Source organism: Siniperca chuatsi, linkage group LG21, assembly GCF_020085105.1.
Source record: "Siniperca chuatsi isolate FFG_IHB_CAS linkage group LG21, ASM2008510v1, whole genome shotgun sequence".
Lineage (NCBI taxonomy): Eukaryota > Metazoa > Chordata > Actinopteri > Centrarchiformes > Sinipercidae > Siniperca > Siniperca chuatsi.
In genome coordinates this window covers 2034063-2047521 of record NC_058062.1, presented here as the reverse complement: position 1 = coordinate 2047521, position 13459 = coordinate 2034063, and the positions used below count along the sequence as shown (strand labels likewise).

General features: G+C 42.4%; 1 protein-coding gene across 1 annotated transcript; it reads left to right on the top strand.

Annotated features, from left to right (window-relative positions):
- Window positions 1–24: 24 nt before the first annotated feature.
- Window positions 25–12241, top strand: mfsd11 (major facilitator superfamily domain containing 11). Its single transcript, XM_044181592.1, has 14 exons — window positions 25–686; window positions 1310–1476; window positions 1574–1629; window positions 2337–2444; window positions 2534–2613; window positions 2696–2792; window positions 2908–2966; window positions 3091–3250; window positions 5169–5212; window positions 5320–5385; window positions 5486–5611; window positions 5763–5937; window positions 7783–7918; window positions 9120–12241. The coding sequence occupies exons 2-14, from the start codon at window positions 1381–1383 to the stop codon at window positions 9279–9281; spliced, it is 1365 nt and encodes a 454-aa protein (XP_044037527.1). The 5' UTR covers window positions 25–686; window positions 1310–1380; the 3' UTR covers window positions 9282–12241.
- Window positions 12242–13459: the final 1218 nt, after the last annotated feature.

Below are 13459 nucleotides of genomic sequence, written 5' to 3'. Positions count from 1 at the left end.
TTTTTCTGGGAGGTGTATTCTTTGGCACTGATTCATTACACGGAACGCGTTTACAATTTGTTTTTTTTTTATATTCAGTTGTTGGTTTATGTTGGACCGGAAGTAGTTTTACTTGTAGCGCTAGCTTGCTCGCTAGCTGTAGCATTACCTCAAAATATTAATTGTTTTTTTAAAACAAGAAACCCCTTAGTATTCATATAAGGTTATTAACACATTAATAAACGTGGTTTAAAATGTGTTACATTTACGCCTGCCTTTTTATGAAGTAAAATTACTAAATAACTGCCCGGAAGTAGAATCCATTTTCCATAAACAAACGAAACAAAACTGGATAAGTTTAAGCAGATTCGCTGTTAGTGCGTTTCCGCTGAACTGAGCGTTTGTAAATCGACGATTTTATGCCAAACTCATAGTTAGCTAGTCACGCACTACAGTCAGCTGATTCATTCACGTGACAACCCTTTCTAGTTTCGGGCAAGTCCTGTTTACCGGTGAAAGTATTCCAGAGAATCTATTTTACAAGACGGAAACCGGCATGTTGAAGTTAGTTTAGGAGCCACACGGAGAAGATAAATGGCTGAGGACATCGGACTTTCCACAAAGAGCTAACTATGGTACTAATAACACGCTGAGTCCGCACAAAGAGGAGCAGCCAAAGGGTTAGCTAAGCAGCTTCAGCATTGTTGGTAAGTTGTTTGTTGTGTCAACCCTGCAGTTGTTTTCTTAAGCTTAACGTTACACAAGAAAAGACACATCTTTCTCTTGTGATCAGTCATTGTCCTGATCTTTCCTCTTTCTTCGGTTTAAGAAACACTGACAATCCCCCTTTAAAAACCTGCCAGTTAAATGCTCCCTTGCTTATAGTCAGACATACATTGATAGAACACATATTTATGTCTTATGGGAAATTCGAATGATCTATTTTATAATCCTGCATACAATTCATTAACCAAACAGCACTTATTTAAGTTTAACTTTAAGTTAGAAGGTCATTTCTAGGCTGTCATCCACGGTGGCGGCGCGCGGTGGGAAACAATTCTTAGTTATTATTTTATCTAAATAAAGTAGTTGTTGTGTAGATCTACTGTATGCCGAAATGACCAGTGTGCGCTGTCAAATCATAAATGCCGTGAAGCATTTATGACTTGTCACAGTCTTTTAAGTGTCTACGTGTTTGTGTTGAAACAACAGATTTTCGAACGAAGTTTGGTACAAAAAGAGAATTTCAATGAGTGTTGCAGTGAGTGCATTAATGCTGTGTGAATATCACACGCTCTTCTGATTTCAACTTCTCTTCTTCTTTTCTCAGATGTGCCATTCACTCCAGTAGATTTGTTTTGTATTCACTTCCATAAAGGAATTTGCTGCATATCCTGCAAAATGAGTCCAGAGGGGAAGAAGCTGTTAAACATCATTATCCTAGGCTTCGGCTTTATGTTCATGTTCACTGCTTTCCAAACATGCGGCAATATAGAGGTAGGTTGGATTTACGGATGTACATTCCAGGTTGATCACACATATCTTCAGATAAGATACATCAGTCCTAAACAGTCCTCTTTCTTCATCTTTACAGCAAACAGTTATCAAGAGCTTCAACAGCACCGAGTTCCACGGGAGCGGATACACGAGGTAAACCTTTGGTATCCTTACAGCCACATGCGCTTGGATTATGTTTTTACATTTTGGTTTTTATCATCTGATGCCCCAGTACACAATATATCTGTGCATATGTTAGGCTGAGCACGACATGCTGTGGATTCACAGACTCAGATTCAGACTTTCCCAGCATTTAAACAGACCCGGTGGCACCTTCTATAATCAAATCTGTCGCACTCAGAAGCCCTTGAAGGATAATTCAATCTTCGGTAAACTATTTAAGGGAACAGGGGCGGCGGTTTGATCTCCAGCTCCTGTTGTCCACTTGTCAAAGTGTCCTTGGGCAAGACTCTGAACCCTAAATTGCTCCCGATGGTCGGGCCAGCACCTTGCATGGTAGCTCACTGCAATCGCTGTGTGTGTGTGTGCTTGAATGGGTGAATGAGAGGCAAAATATATAAATGTAAAGTTTTTTAGAGAAAAGCACTATATAAATGCAGCCATTTAACAAAGTTTACTCTGAGTCCAGTCAGGGTTTCAGCAGGAAACATCCTACATGATCTTGCCACTTAAGCAAGGGAAGTCTTTGAAAGCACAAGGAAAAAAAACCCTCCCAAAATGCACCAGTCTTTCTCTAAATCACAAAGCTTCTTCTGTCAAGAAGGCTCTCCATGGGCTGGATAGTATACACACTGTCCTTTACTGTATGCATTAACTGTCCTGCCGTCTGTCACTTGCAGCATGGCCATCATCTATGGCGTTTTCTCTGCATCCAACCTGATCGCCCCTTCAGTGGTGACTGTCATTGGGCCGCAGCTGTCAATGTTTTTTAGTGGGCTTTTGTACAGGTAAACCAACACTGGCTAACACAACCCCCCGCTCCATCCGTTTAATGCCAGTTCAGGCTTCTAATGTCTCTCAATGTTGGTTTCTACAGCGGCTACATTGCTATGTTCATTTACCCGTACACATGGAGCTTCTATACAGCGTCTGTGTTGGTTGGCATAGGAGCAGCAGGTAAAGAAACATTATCTAAAGACCATTTCTGCTGCGTCTTCTCCACGTTTCTATTTTCGGATCTTTCCTCTTTGTGTTTTAGTCTTGTGGACTGCTCAGGGGAATGTGCTTGCCATCAACTCCACTGACACCACAATTGGAAGAAACAGCGGCATATTTTGGGCACTGCTGCAGTTCAGGTGAGCCTTTGTTGCCAGCATGTACCTGAATCTACATGAGTTTCAACTGTGTTGCTTGGTGTACGTGTTGAGCTTTGAATGCAGGATGTTTTTAACATCCCTCGTCTCTCTGCAGCTTATTCTTTGGAAATCTGTACATATACTGTGCCTGGCACGGACACGTCCACATAACAGGTAGGAAGCATTTTCTAACATCTCTCCCTCTGTGTGTTTCTTGCTATTCATAGAGCTCACTTCCCATGCCGACGTCTCATGTGAAGTTTAATTTTAAGCGTGTGACTCATGTTGTGTGTCTCAGACAAGGACCGCCAGACGGTGTTCATCTCTCTCACCGTGATCAGTCTGGTGGGTTGCTTCCTCTTCTTTTTGATCCGGAAGCCCGAGCCTGAACCCGCTCCCTCTGAGGTGTCGGAGTCGCTGCTGCAGGCCGAATCCACAGAGAGCTTCTCCACAGCTAGGTGAGTGTTATCAGGATTCCCATGGGTCCTGGAAAACCTGGAATTCAGTTACTGTATGCCGCTTACGAGTCTTGAAACGGTCCTGGAGAAAGCAAGTTTTTAATGTGCAACAGAATTATGATCCGGTTTCTGTGTAGAGGGGTCAGGGACGAGGTAAAAATGCAATTGGATGATATCATGTTTTTCAGCTGATAATGCCTCTTAAAGGTGAATGAAAACATGCGCAAATCAGACTCAACTGACCGAAGGTCGGAGACCGAAACTCTGGAAAGTTTTCCACATCTGGCGAAAAAGCGTAAGCTTCCGATATGTTGAGCGATAACGGCCAGTGAATCCAGAAAAGTGAGAACATTTACTGCTACAGACATTAAGAACACAGAAAAAGGCTTGGATCAGCAGCTACTCTGCTTTGCAATGTGTTTGAAGCTCGGCGCTCTTCCTCAGACCTTTTTATGCTGACGTGTGTCTAATAATAGAGGAAAAGCGGATAAACGTCACAACTTTAAACCACGAATACAAACCAGTAGCGGGATGCTTACACTGGAGTATTGAACATGTGATCTCCAGACATAATGACATTTGAACACGTAAACGGTTTATAATAATCACAAGGATGCACATGCTGACACACGTAATAACACGTTATTACACATCATTATCAGAGAAGCAGCCAGTAAGAGACAAAGACCGACCAGGTGAAAATCCCCATTATACAAATATAGCAGGGCTGCTATATTTCTATAATGATCTGTCGATCATTTTCTCGATTAATCGATTAGTTATTTGGTCCAGAAAATGGTGAAAAATGTTGATCAGTCCTCAGATGTCTCGTTTTGTCCACAACCCAAAGATTTTCAGTTTACTGTCACGGAGGAGTAACAACACCAGAGCATATTCACATTTGAGGAAATCAGAGAATTTGGACATTTGTTTCTTAAAAAAATGACTCAAAACGATTAATCAACTATCAAAATAGTTGGCAGATCATTTGATAGCTGATAACTAATCGATCGCAGCTCTATAATATATTACAAGTAGATCGTTTGTGCTGTTTAGATGAAACAAGCTAGATCTAATTTCGCATTAAGCCCCTGAGGCGACACTGTGCCCACACTAAACATCCATTTAGCCTCAGATTGTAATCATGATCACCGCCTCTGCTACAGGCTGTGATGACTTCACTTTCCCACAACTTGAAGTCCATCGAAGAGCGCCGCTGTTGAATAAAATGTGCTGTTAATGGCGCTTTGTGTCCGATAAATCAGCGCGTTTAGTTTTACGGATGTGTAATTTGGGGCGGATGCTCTCAGTGGCATCCGTGGATTCTGGATATGTTGAGCCCTGCGAAGCTGTAAGGGGCGATTCCTAAAGCATTCACTGCACAGGGACACTGGAACTGGCCATTGATTAGAGATATTTATTGTGTCATCGCTGTTGATCTGTTGTTAGGGGGGCCCACAATGTCAGCAGTGCCCCTGCTTGAGCCTCTTTTCTGGGATAGTCTGTTAGTCTCATCCTGGCGTTAGTTAACAAGACTTCCACAAAAAAACCTCCATAGATTGTGGAAAGTACCCTGGAAATGTCCTGGAAATGTCCTGGAAAATAGTTTTTTAAAAGACAGATGGTAGCCCCGGTCATCCCACCCGGAGCAGGAATGATAATTTTTTTTGTGGAGCAGCACAGGACGAGACAGGTGACCTTTAACTGCAAATGCTATCCTTTGTTGTCTTTTCTACATTTCTCTTTGAAACTGCTGCGATACAGTCGCCACGGCAACCAAGTCCAGTTTAGGGATTAGAAGAAATATGAGCCTGCGAAAGGTCGAGGGGACAGGGTGCTTTAAGGCAAAAAGATCCATGCCGTTGTATCAGTACCATAATGTCTTCATCAACTTTCCTCCTCCTCCTCCTCCTCGCAGCTCGCCTCGCTCAGGCCTCGGCTCACAAGCTCTGGACGCCTTTGGTAGGTTTACTAAAATAACCTCCGTTTCACGAGCTTCTCACCGTTGGCGTGACGGAGCTGCCTCACGTGTTAACATCCACCTTCTTTCTTTCTTTTTTTTTTTGCAGTTAAAGCCTGTAAAATATTTATAACCAAAGAGATGCTGCTGCTGAGCGTCTCCATAGGATACACAGGTGGGTGAAACGAGACGAAGACGTGTTAAGGTGTGTGGTGGAGGTCAAACTAAAATGCACGTGGAGAATGTAACTGCCATACTGCTCTGTCTGCTCTCAGGCTTGGAGCTCACCTTTTACAGCGGGGTGTATGGGACGTGTATCGGAGCCATGACGCGGTTTGGCCAAGATGCGAAGAGTTTGATCGGCATCTCTGGAATTTTCATCGGCATAGGCGAGATCTTAGGCGAGTCCTCTGCGCTGCATCTCTTCTTCTGCTTGTTTATGATGCAGTTTGTCACGTGAAAGCCCTGCGGAGAGAACGAGGAAACGGCCCGAGGAAGGTCACGAGGCGGAAACGTATTCACTTCCCTCCTCTCTCTGCTCTGTCTGGCCAGGAGGGGGCGTGTTCGGGATGCTGAACAAGTGCAACCGGTTTGGGAGGAACCCGGTGGTGCTGCTGGGGCTCATCACTCACTTTGTCGCCTTTTACCTGATTTTCCTCAACATTGCCAGCGACGCTCCGATAGCCCCGGAGGCAGGAACGGATCTGCAGGCCTACATCACCCCCAGGTACAAAGACCACAGAGACCTGAGGGGTACTTCATAAAGCAAGGTTACCAGTTAAACCAGGCTCACTTCAGTAAATTATTTAGAGTTATTATTTGAGTCACTGAACAAATCAGAGACTCAGAGGTCTGGAACAGGCTCTGTTTTTATACAGGAAGTTTAAATAAGTCTGACTCGTGGAAGCATGCTTTGCTTTTGGATGTGCTGCTGATGTACACTATTGTCGGCACAAAGGAAACAGAGGAGCCACTCGCAGCTCCAAATAATTCAAATGCATTTCATATGGTGGTGAGACCGCTCGAGAAAGACGTTGGGAAACAGAAATCAATGAGTAAATCTTTGGGAAAACATTTTGCTTTGCTTTGTCTGTCAAAACACATACTGTTAGTGCAAAATGCTAAAGTACAGTGATTTCTTGTGTACTAACTACGGAAACAAGACACTGTGACAGCTGGTTTATAGTTCATGCTGTACATTCTTTTTATATATATTGTTTACTTTCCAATAAAGGTTAATTTTAAGTGTAAAGTGTGTAAAGCACCAAAAAGGAAAATGCTAAAGGAGAAACTGGTGTCTCCTGATGTAAAGATGTCACACTGAAACACTGTTTTTCTCCAAAGTTCCTCTTTACTGCTGCTTTGTGAACATGAGTCAGTTTAAGGTTCATCATCACATTTATCACGTTTCGCCAAGGCCGGCACATTGTTCCAGTCAGCTGATGAGCTTTTAAATGCACTGCAAGTGTTTTAAACTATTTAGACTGTGAACTGCTGTAGCCTGATAAATTAAATGAAAGAAACAGACACCCAGTCTAAAGGTATTTAAACAGTATTTCCATCATGAATCAGAAATCCTTTATTGATCCCCGAGGGGGAAACTCTTTAGCTACAGCAGCTCACTGTCACGTCAGTGCACACAGGAACAGAAGTACTAAGTAAAAAATATAATACAGGTCGGATAAATTAAGTACCAAAGTGGATATAAGTATAAAATTTAAAGAAGTGTAAAGTACAAAGTGGATTACCGGTTGATGATAAGTATGTACGGTATAATAATACAATGTAATAATATAAGTACTAAGTAAAAGTGCAATGAACTGTCAAGTTAAGTGTAGCTTATTAAGATGATTATGAGACGGAGGATATTGCACAATTATGTCAAGTATTGCAGAGATGTTAATGATCAATGTCCAGTTTAGTGACTTCGGGTCATACAGACTGACACTTAGAGGGAGGAGTTAAAGAGTCTGATGGCCACAGGCAGGAATGACTTCCTGTGGCGCTCTGTGGTGCATTGTGGGGGGATGAGTCTTCCGCTGAAGGTGCTCCTTTGTTTGACCAGCTCGTCATGGAGCGGGTGGGAGACGCTGTCCAAGATGGCGTGTAGTTTACCCAGCATCCTCCTCTCTGACACCACCGCCAGAGAGTCCAGCTCCACCCCCACAATGTCACCGGCCTTACGGATCAGTTTGTTGAGTCTGTTGGCGTCCGCTACCCTCAGCCTGCTGCCCTCAGCCTGCTGCCCCAGCATGCAACAGCATACAGGACAGCACTGGCCACCACAGACTCATAAAACATCCTCAGCATCGTCCGGCAGATGTTGTTTCAGTGCTCTGAAACAGCATTGTCCTGTTTCAGAGTCAGGAACGAGCAGTTTTTAAGCTTGACTCGCTCTGATGTTATGAGCTCTGAGTTGGCTTTATGCAACTTTTTAATCCTGGTTTAGTGCTTTTCTGAAACACTCCTCTGATGTCCTGAATCTGTTTAATCAGACTGTGTCTAGACCCAGTTGATAGGACTTGATTACATGAAGTCTTTTTAACTTGAATGTTTGTGTGTTGTGGTCCAGTGTTGCCGTGGCATTGCTGTGCAGCTTCTTGCTCGGTTTCGGCGACAGCTGCTTCAACACTCAGCTCCTCAGCATCATCGGCTTCATGTTCCGCGACAACAGCGCCCCCGCCTTCGCTGTCTTCAAGTTCATGCAGGTGAGTTTCAGACCCAGCTCACTGTGGCGATAACAACATACAGCGGTGTGAAAAAGTGTTTGCCCCCTTCCTGATTTCTTATTTTTTTTGCATGTTTGTCACACTTGAATGTTTCAGATCAAACAAATTTAAATATTAGTCAAAGATAACACAAGTAAACACAAAATGCAGTTTTTAAATGAAGGTTGTTATTATTAAGGGAAAACTAAATCCAAACCTACATGGCCCTGTGTGAAAAAGTGATTGCCCCCTAAACCTAATAACTGGTTGCTCCACCCTTAGCAGCAGCAACTGCAATCAAGCGTTTGCGATAACTTGCAGTGAGTCTTTTACAGCGCTGTGGAGGAGTTTTGGTCCACTCATCTTTGCAGAATTGTTGTAATTCAGCCATATTGGAGGGTTTTCGAGCATGAACTGCCTTTTTAAGGTCATGCCACAGCATCTCAATAGGATTCAGGTCAGGACTTTGACTAGGCCACTCCAAAGTCTTCATTTTGTTCTTCTTCAGCCATTCAGAGGAGGACTTGCTGGTGTGTTTTGGATCGTTGTCCTGCTGCAGAACTCAAGTTCACTTCAGCTTGAGGTCACGAACAGATGGCCGGACGTTCTCCTTCAGGAGTTTTTGGTAGACAGCAGAATTCATGGTTCCATTTATCACAACAAGTCTTCCAGGTCCTGAAGCAGGAAAACAGCCCCAGACCATCACACTACCACCACCATATTTTACTGTTGGTATGATGTTCTTTTTCTGAAATGCGGTGTTACTTTTACGCCAGATGTAATGGGACACACACCTTCCAAAAAGTTCCACTTTTGTCTCGTCAGTCAAAAGTCTTGGGGATCATCAAGGCCTAGTCAAAGTCCAGACCAAGTTCAACCAGTTATTAGGTTTAGGGGGCAATCACTTTTTCACACAGGGCCATGTAGGTTTGGATTTTGTTTTCCCTTAATAATAACAACCTTCATTTAAAAACTGCATTTTGTGTTTACTTGTGTTATCTTTGACTAATATTTAAATTTGTTTGATCTGAAACATTTAAGTGTGACATCAGGAAGGGGGCAAACACTTTTCCACACCGCTGTAAGTTAAAACAGTGAATAGAAAACGTGTAAGAAGTAGGAGTGTGAATATATTATTTTGCAGCTACTTTCATTCAGTTTCACAGATTTCTTGGAACATATGGTTGTATTTTCTCTCCAGTCCATCCTGGCCGCTCTGGCCTTCTTCTACAGTAACTACCTGCTGCTGCACTGGCAGCTGCTCATCCTGGTCGTGATGGGTTTCCTGGGCTCCGTGACCTTCTTTGTGGTCGAGGGGCTTGCCGAGACCAGCAGGCGAGAATCGGACTACGACAGCATCTGATGTGTGTCTGGTGAGGAAGAGGAGGGCACAGCTGGAGGTGTTTCGCTCTCCACAGCTGGAAGAATCACCCGGGGATGATGATGATGATGATGATGATGATGATGATCCAGCCTCTGCAAACAGAGACTGACACTGTGGTATGTTTGGTTTTTACACCTGCCATCTGGTACCAAGCATTAATCTCACTCTCACCGTTTATCTGTACTAAATCAAAAGGCATGAGGAGGTACTGTGCACACAAGATATACCTCATTTTGGTTCATTCCTGGCCTCGCTCTTATTATTTTGTGCACATAAATTAGAAATTAATCAGAAGAAATTATGAAAACGTGCTTTAAACAGACTTCACTGAGGCATGGTGGACAGAGATTTGTTAATCAAATAAAAAGCACTTTTGATTCAAGGCTTTTCAACAATTATATACAGAGTGGGTGGGTAATGGGTAATGCTAGTGCCTGTGTGAAGAGATCCTGAAGAACGACACTGACTTTAGGTTTTAACAGAAATATTCCTGTTTTCATTGGGTGCAGCTGCTCTGACTGCATGTACTGACTTCAAGCGTAAGTCTGGTGATTATTCTATATATTTCTTCTTGTCAACAAATCCCACGAAAGAGACCCAAACCAGCAGCGAACGTATCAGCTAACAGGTGTTGTGTGTGAACCACAGAGCTCCATTGTTGTCCAGAAACTATTAAAACACATCAGCGAGCCGCTCTGCTGCACTGGGCGACATGTTCCTTCATCACCATGAACACACACACTGTAGTTTATTCTGACTCAGCCACACACACACCGTCCTGCTGCCCCAAACACTCACTACAGCACCACATGTGGATTCATCCGCCGCTGAAAATAGTCCCCAACAGGTGTTTTAATATTTACGTCTTCAGGAGGAACCAGTGTGCTTGGAGCTGCGAGCCACAGACACGAAGTCTGGTTGCTGGTTTTGGTGTTTTCGTGGGATTTGATGACGATGAATAACTTGAATAATGCCAGGCTTATCCTGTAAAAGTTCTTTCACTCTCTTGTGTGACATCTCTTGCACTCATAAAAGCATGTTATGCACACGAATTCAACCTTGATGACAAAGAAGAACAGTATTATAACGTGTGTGTGTGTGTATATATATTACTCCATACGTCTGTTATAATATTGCTCTTCCTTCTAGCGTGTCGAAGACTGATTCACACCACGTGAAGCAGTTGTGTTGCGTATTCGCTGCTGTTCTCCCCAGTTTGTCCTACATGTTCAGCTGCAGTCACGAGCTAATCACGACCGTAAAATGAACTTTTACGACGGATATTCTGCAATCTCAAGATATTTACGAGCCGACCCTTCCTCGTCATCTGGCAGTGACTTTCATTTAGAGACAAATTGGGAGCAAAGCAGTTAAAAGGGAAACATTATCAAGAAACTGAACTCCTTCTTTTCGTTTTTGTTTGAGTGTTAAATTCATTTTCAGCCTCATTCTTCTGTTATGCTGTTTTTCTTCTGTTCTTATTCCTTCATCATACACGATGTGCTATATAATTGGTTTAGGTATAATCAGATCCAGATCGTCTTGAGGGCGACCCGTGACTCTGCATTCCAGGAAGCGTTTCACCGTTACGAGTGGGCGACTGCAGTTAGTCCAGATGAAATTAGTTTGTGCCAGAAGAAAGAAAAAATGAGTCCTTTTCTCTTCCTTACTACTTTTTCTCACCTCCTAATAAGCGTTGGAGGATGTTTCAGGGGGAAAACAGGGACAGCGAGATGGTAAATCGGATAATTTAACGTTTTTTTTCACATTGGTGACAACAGACAGAGTTTTTAAGCTACGCTAGCAGCACGACTCAGTCTCCGTTCAGTCGCCAATTGGGTTCAGATTGAAATATCTCGTCAGCTATTGGATGAATTGCCATGAAATCTGGTACAGACATTCAGGTTCCCCACAGGATGAACTGTAATCACTTTGGTGATCCTGAAAGTGGCTCAAAGGGGTTCTCCAGTGATTTAGTTTCGCTAAAGTTGAGACACAAGTTTGTAAATCGGGCTTTCTGTTAAAGGTACCCTGTGGAGTTTTTGACCACAGGACAGTGCTACAGAGCAATGAGTCCCCATTTTGTTTGAATCATGTGCTGAGCATGCAGGTGCCAACAGAAGCAATGAGGAAGAAGACTGCCAGCTAGGAAACATAGATGTAAACAAACTATGGAGCTTTTTTTTTGTTTAGCTCCACAGGCGCGTTTTAATGGATTCGAAGCCCGAGCTGAGATAGCCATAAAGGACATTATATATGTGTTTACAGGCTGAGTAGTAACTAACCGTGACGAGTAAATGAATATTAGATTTGTATAATCAGTGGAGTGCCCCTTTAACACGTTGACCTCTCTGCTTCAAACAACAAAACTGTGTAATGCTGCCCCACACACGATAAACCCTTCTGATATCAGTTACCAAAGACCGTTGCTCTGTCACCACAGTCTGTCCAGTTTTTTAACATTTACTTCAAAACAAACTGAGGACCTGAACTTTTATCTTTCTCACACTTGGGTTCCTGCTGGCGTTGAGTCAGGTTCCCCTCGAATCGTCACTCGTTTTAAACCGATCTGATGCCAAACGCACACAGTGCTAAATATGGGCCTTAAGACATGTTGTCTTTTCCAGACAGCTGTGTGTAATGTTGTTGTGGGAAAGGGTAACAAAGAAGTATATCTTAGATGCTGTAGTCTTTTCCTTTTGTTTACAGTGTCAATTTATGAATTACAGTACATTATTCTAGTTAATTTATTGCTACATGAAACATTAGGGTTTTGTTTCTTGTTGCGACTGCAATGGATGCAATCAGTCTCAAGGATATTAAGGGAAATGCATGTTTACTATGAAGGTGATTTTATACTTGAATGTAGTAAGTAAGAATGGCACCCGAACCTTTGCTTGCTTGTTTTTATTATCAATAAAATATTATTTTGAACATTAGTTGTGTGCTTTACCTGGATAAACCACAAACTGTGAGATATGTATTGGATAATCTGAGAAGAGCAGCGGTTAACAGGAATGTGCTGGGGGTCAAAATTAGTTTGATTTATCAGATTTCACACCTCTCTCACCTGTGTGTGGTTAACGTTAGTATCGGTCTATCTGCCGAAAATCATGACCTTTAGTATGACACAACAGTTTACAACAATGCTTTGACGTGAGAAAACATCAAGTATTCAGACATGAAGTCGCTCCCATCTGACGATAATTTCCTTTATTCGTGTTTGACTTGCATACAAACACACATAGCCTTCACAAAAACAAATAAAACAAAGTCAAATAGAAAATGAATACAACTTAGAGACATTGTGCAGGGATATTATACAACAAAAATCACATTTTAAAGATTTGAACAGATAGGAAGGTTTAGTTAGTTAGGTTTTGGTATCCAACAATAGTATTAAAATGTATTTTTTAAATCATTCTCCTGTCTAAGCTGTCTACATTCAGTTTTTCTAAACAAGCAGTTGACTGGTTTGAGTCATATCTTCACAGTAGAGATCAGTGTGAGAAAGTCATCCCTCCAAACAACAGAATGGCTGCGAGCCTTGGTTTATAAACGACCTGCCTACAAGCTGCCCAGAGGCCGGCTGCAGGCGGCGCGGCCATATACGCACCGGCTAAATCACCTCGCTGCACACTTGGATACTGTCCATCCTGTGGCTGCAACGTCGTCTTGTATTGAATTTGAATAAAACCAGTTTCTGTGTGTTTTGCCATTGAAGAACAGAGCTCACTCGAACATTTTAAAATCAAGATACGGAATGAAGAAATAGGAGGAGGTCACTGATTTCAAGCTCTTAGCAATAATCTTAGATCCACAACTCGAATTCAGTTAACATGTTGAGATTTTAAAAACACCTTAATTAACCCGGCCTTAATTGTTTCTCATTTTTCCTGTTTGAGCTCAAGCATCACCATCTACAGTCAGACACCTCACATCCTTATACAGGCACTGAAAATAATGGACAAAATAATCATAATAATAAAACTTTATTTATGGAGCACTTATGAAAACAAAGTACAAAGTGCTTCACAACAAGAGAAATAAAATATCACAGTGAATGATGAAATATAATGAGATAAAATACATAAAATAAGCAGCCAGTTCAGGTAAAATCAGGATCTGCTTTCAGATAAAAATGTGTTTTGAGACGA

Excerpts from the sequence above, each read along its gene's own strand:
- mfsd11 (XM_044181592.1), top strand. The coding sequence starts at position 1,381 with ATGAGTCCAGAGGGGAAGAAGCTGTTAAACATCATTATCCTAGGCTTC. Across the intron at positions 1,630-2,336 it reads CACGGGAGCGGATACACGAG|CATGGCCATCATCTATGGCG; the intron begins GTAAACCTTTGG and ends TGTCACTTGCAG. Across the intron at positions 2,793-2,907 it reads TGGGCACTGCTGCAGTTCAG|CTTATTCTTTGGAAATCTGT; the intron begins GTGAGCCTTTGT and ends GTCTCTCTGCAG.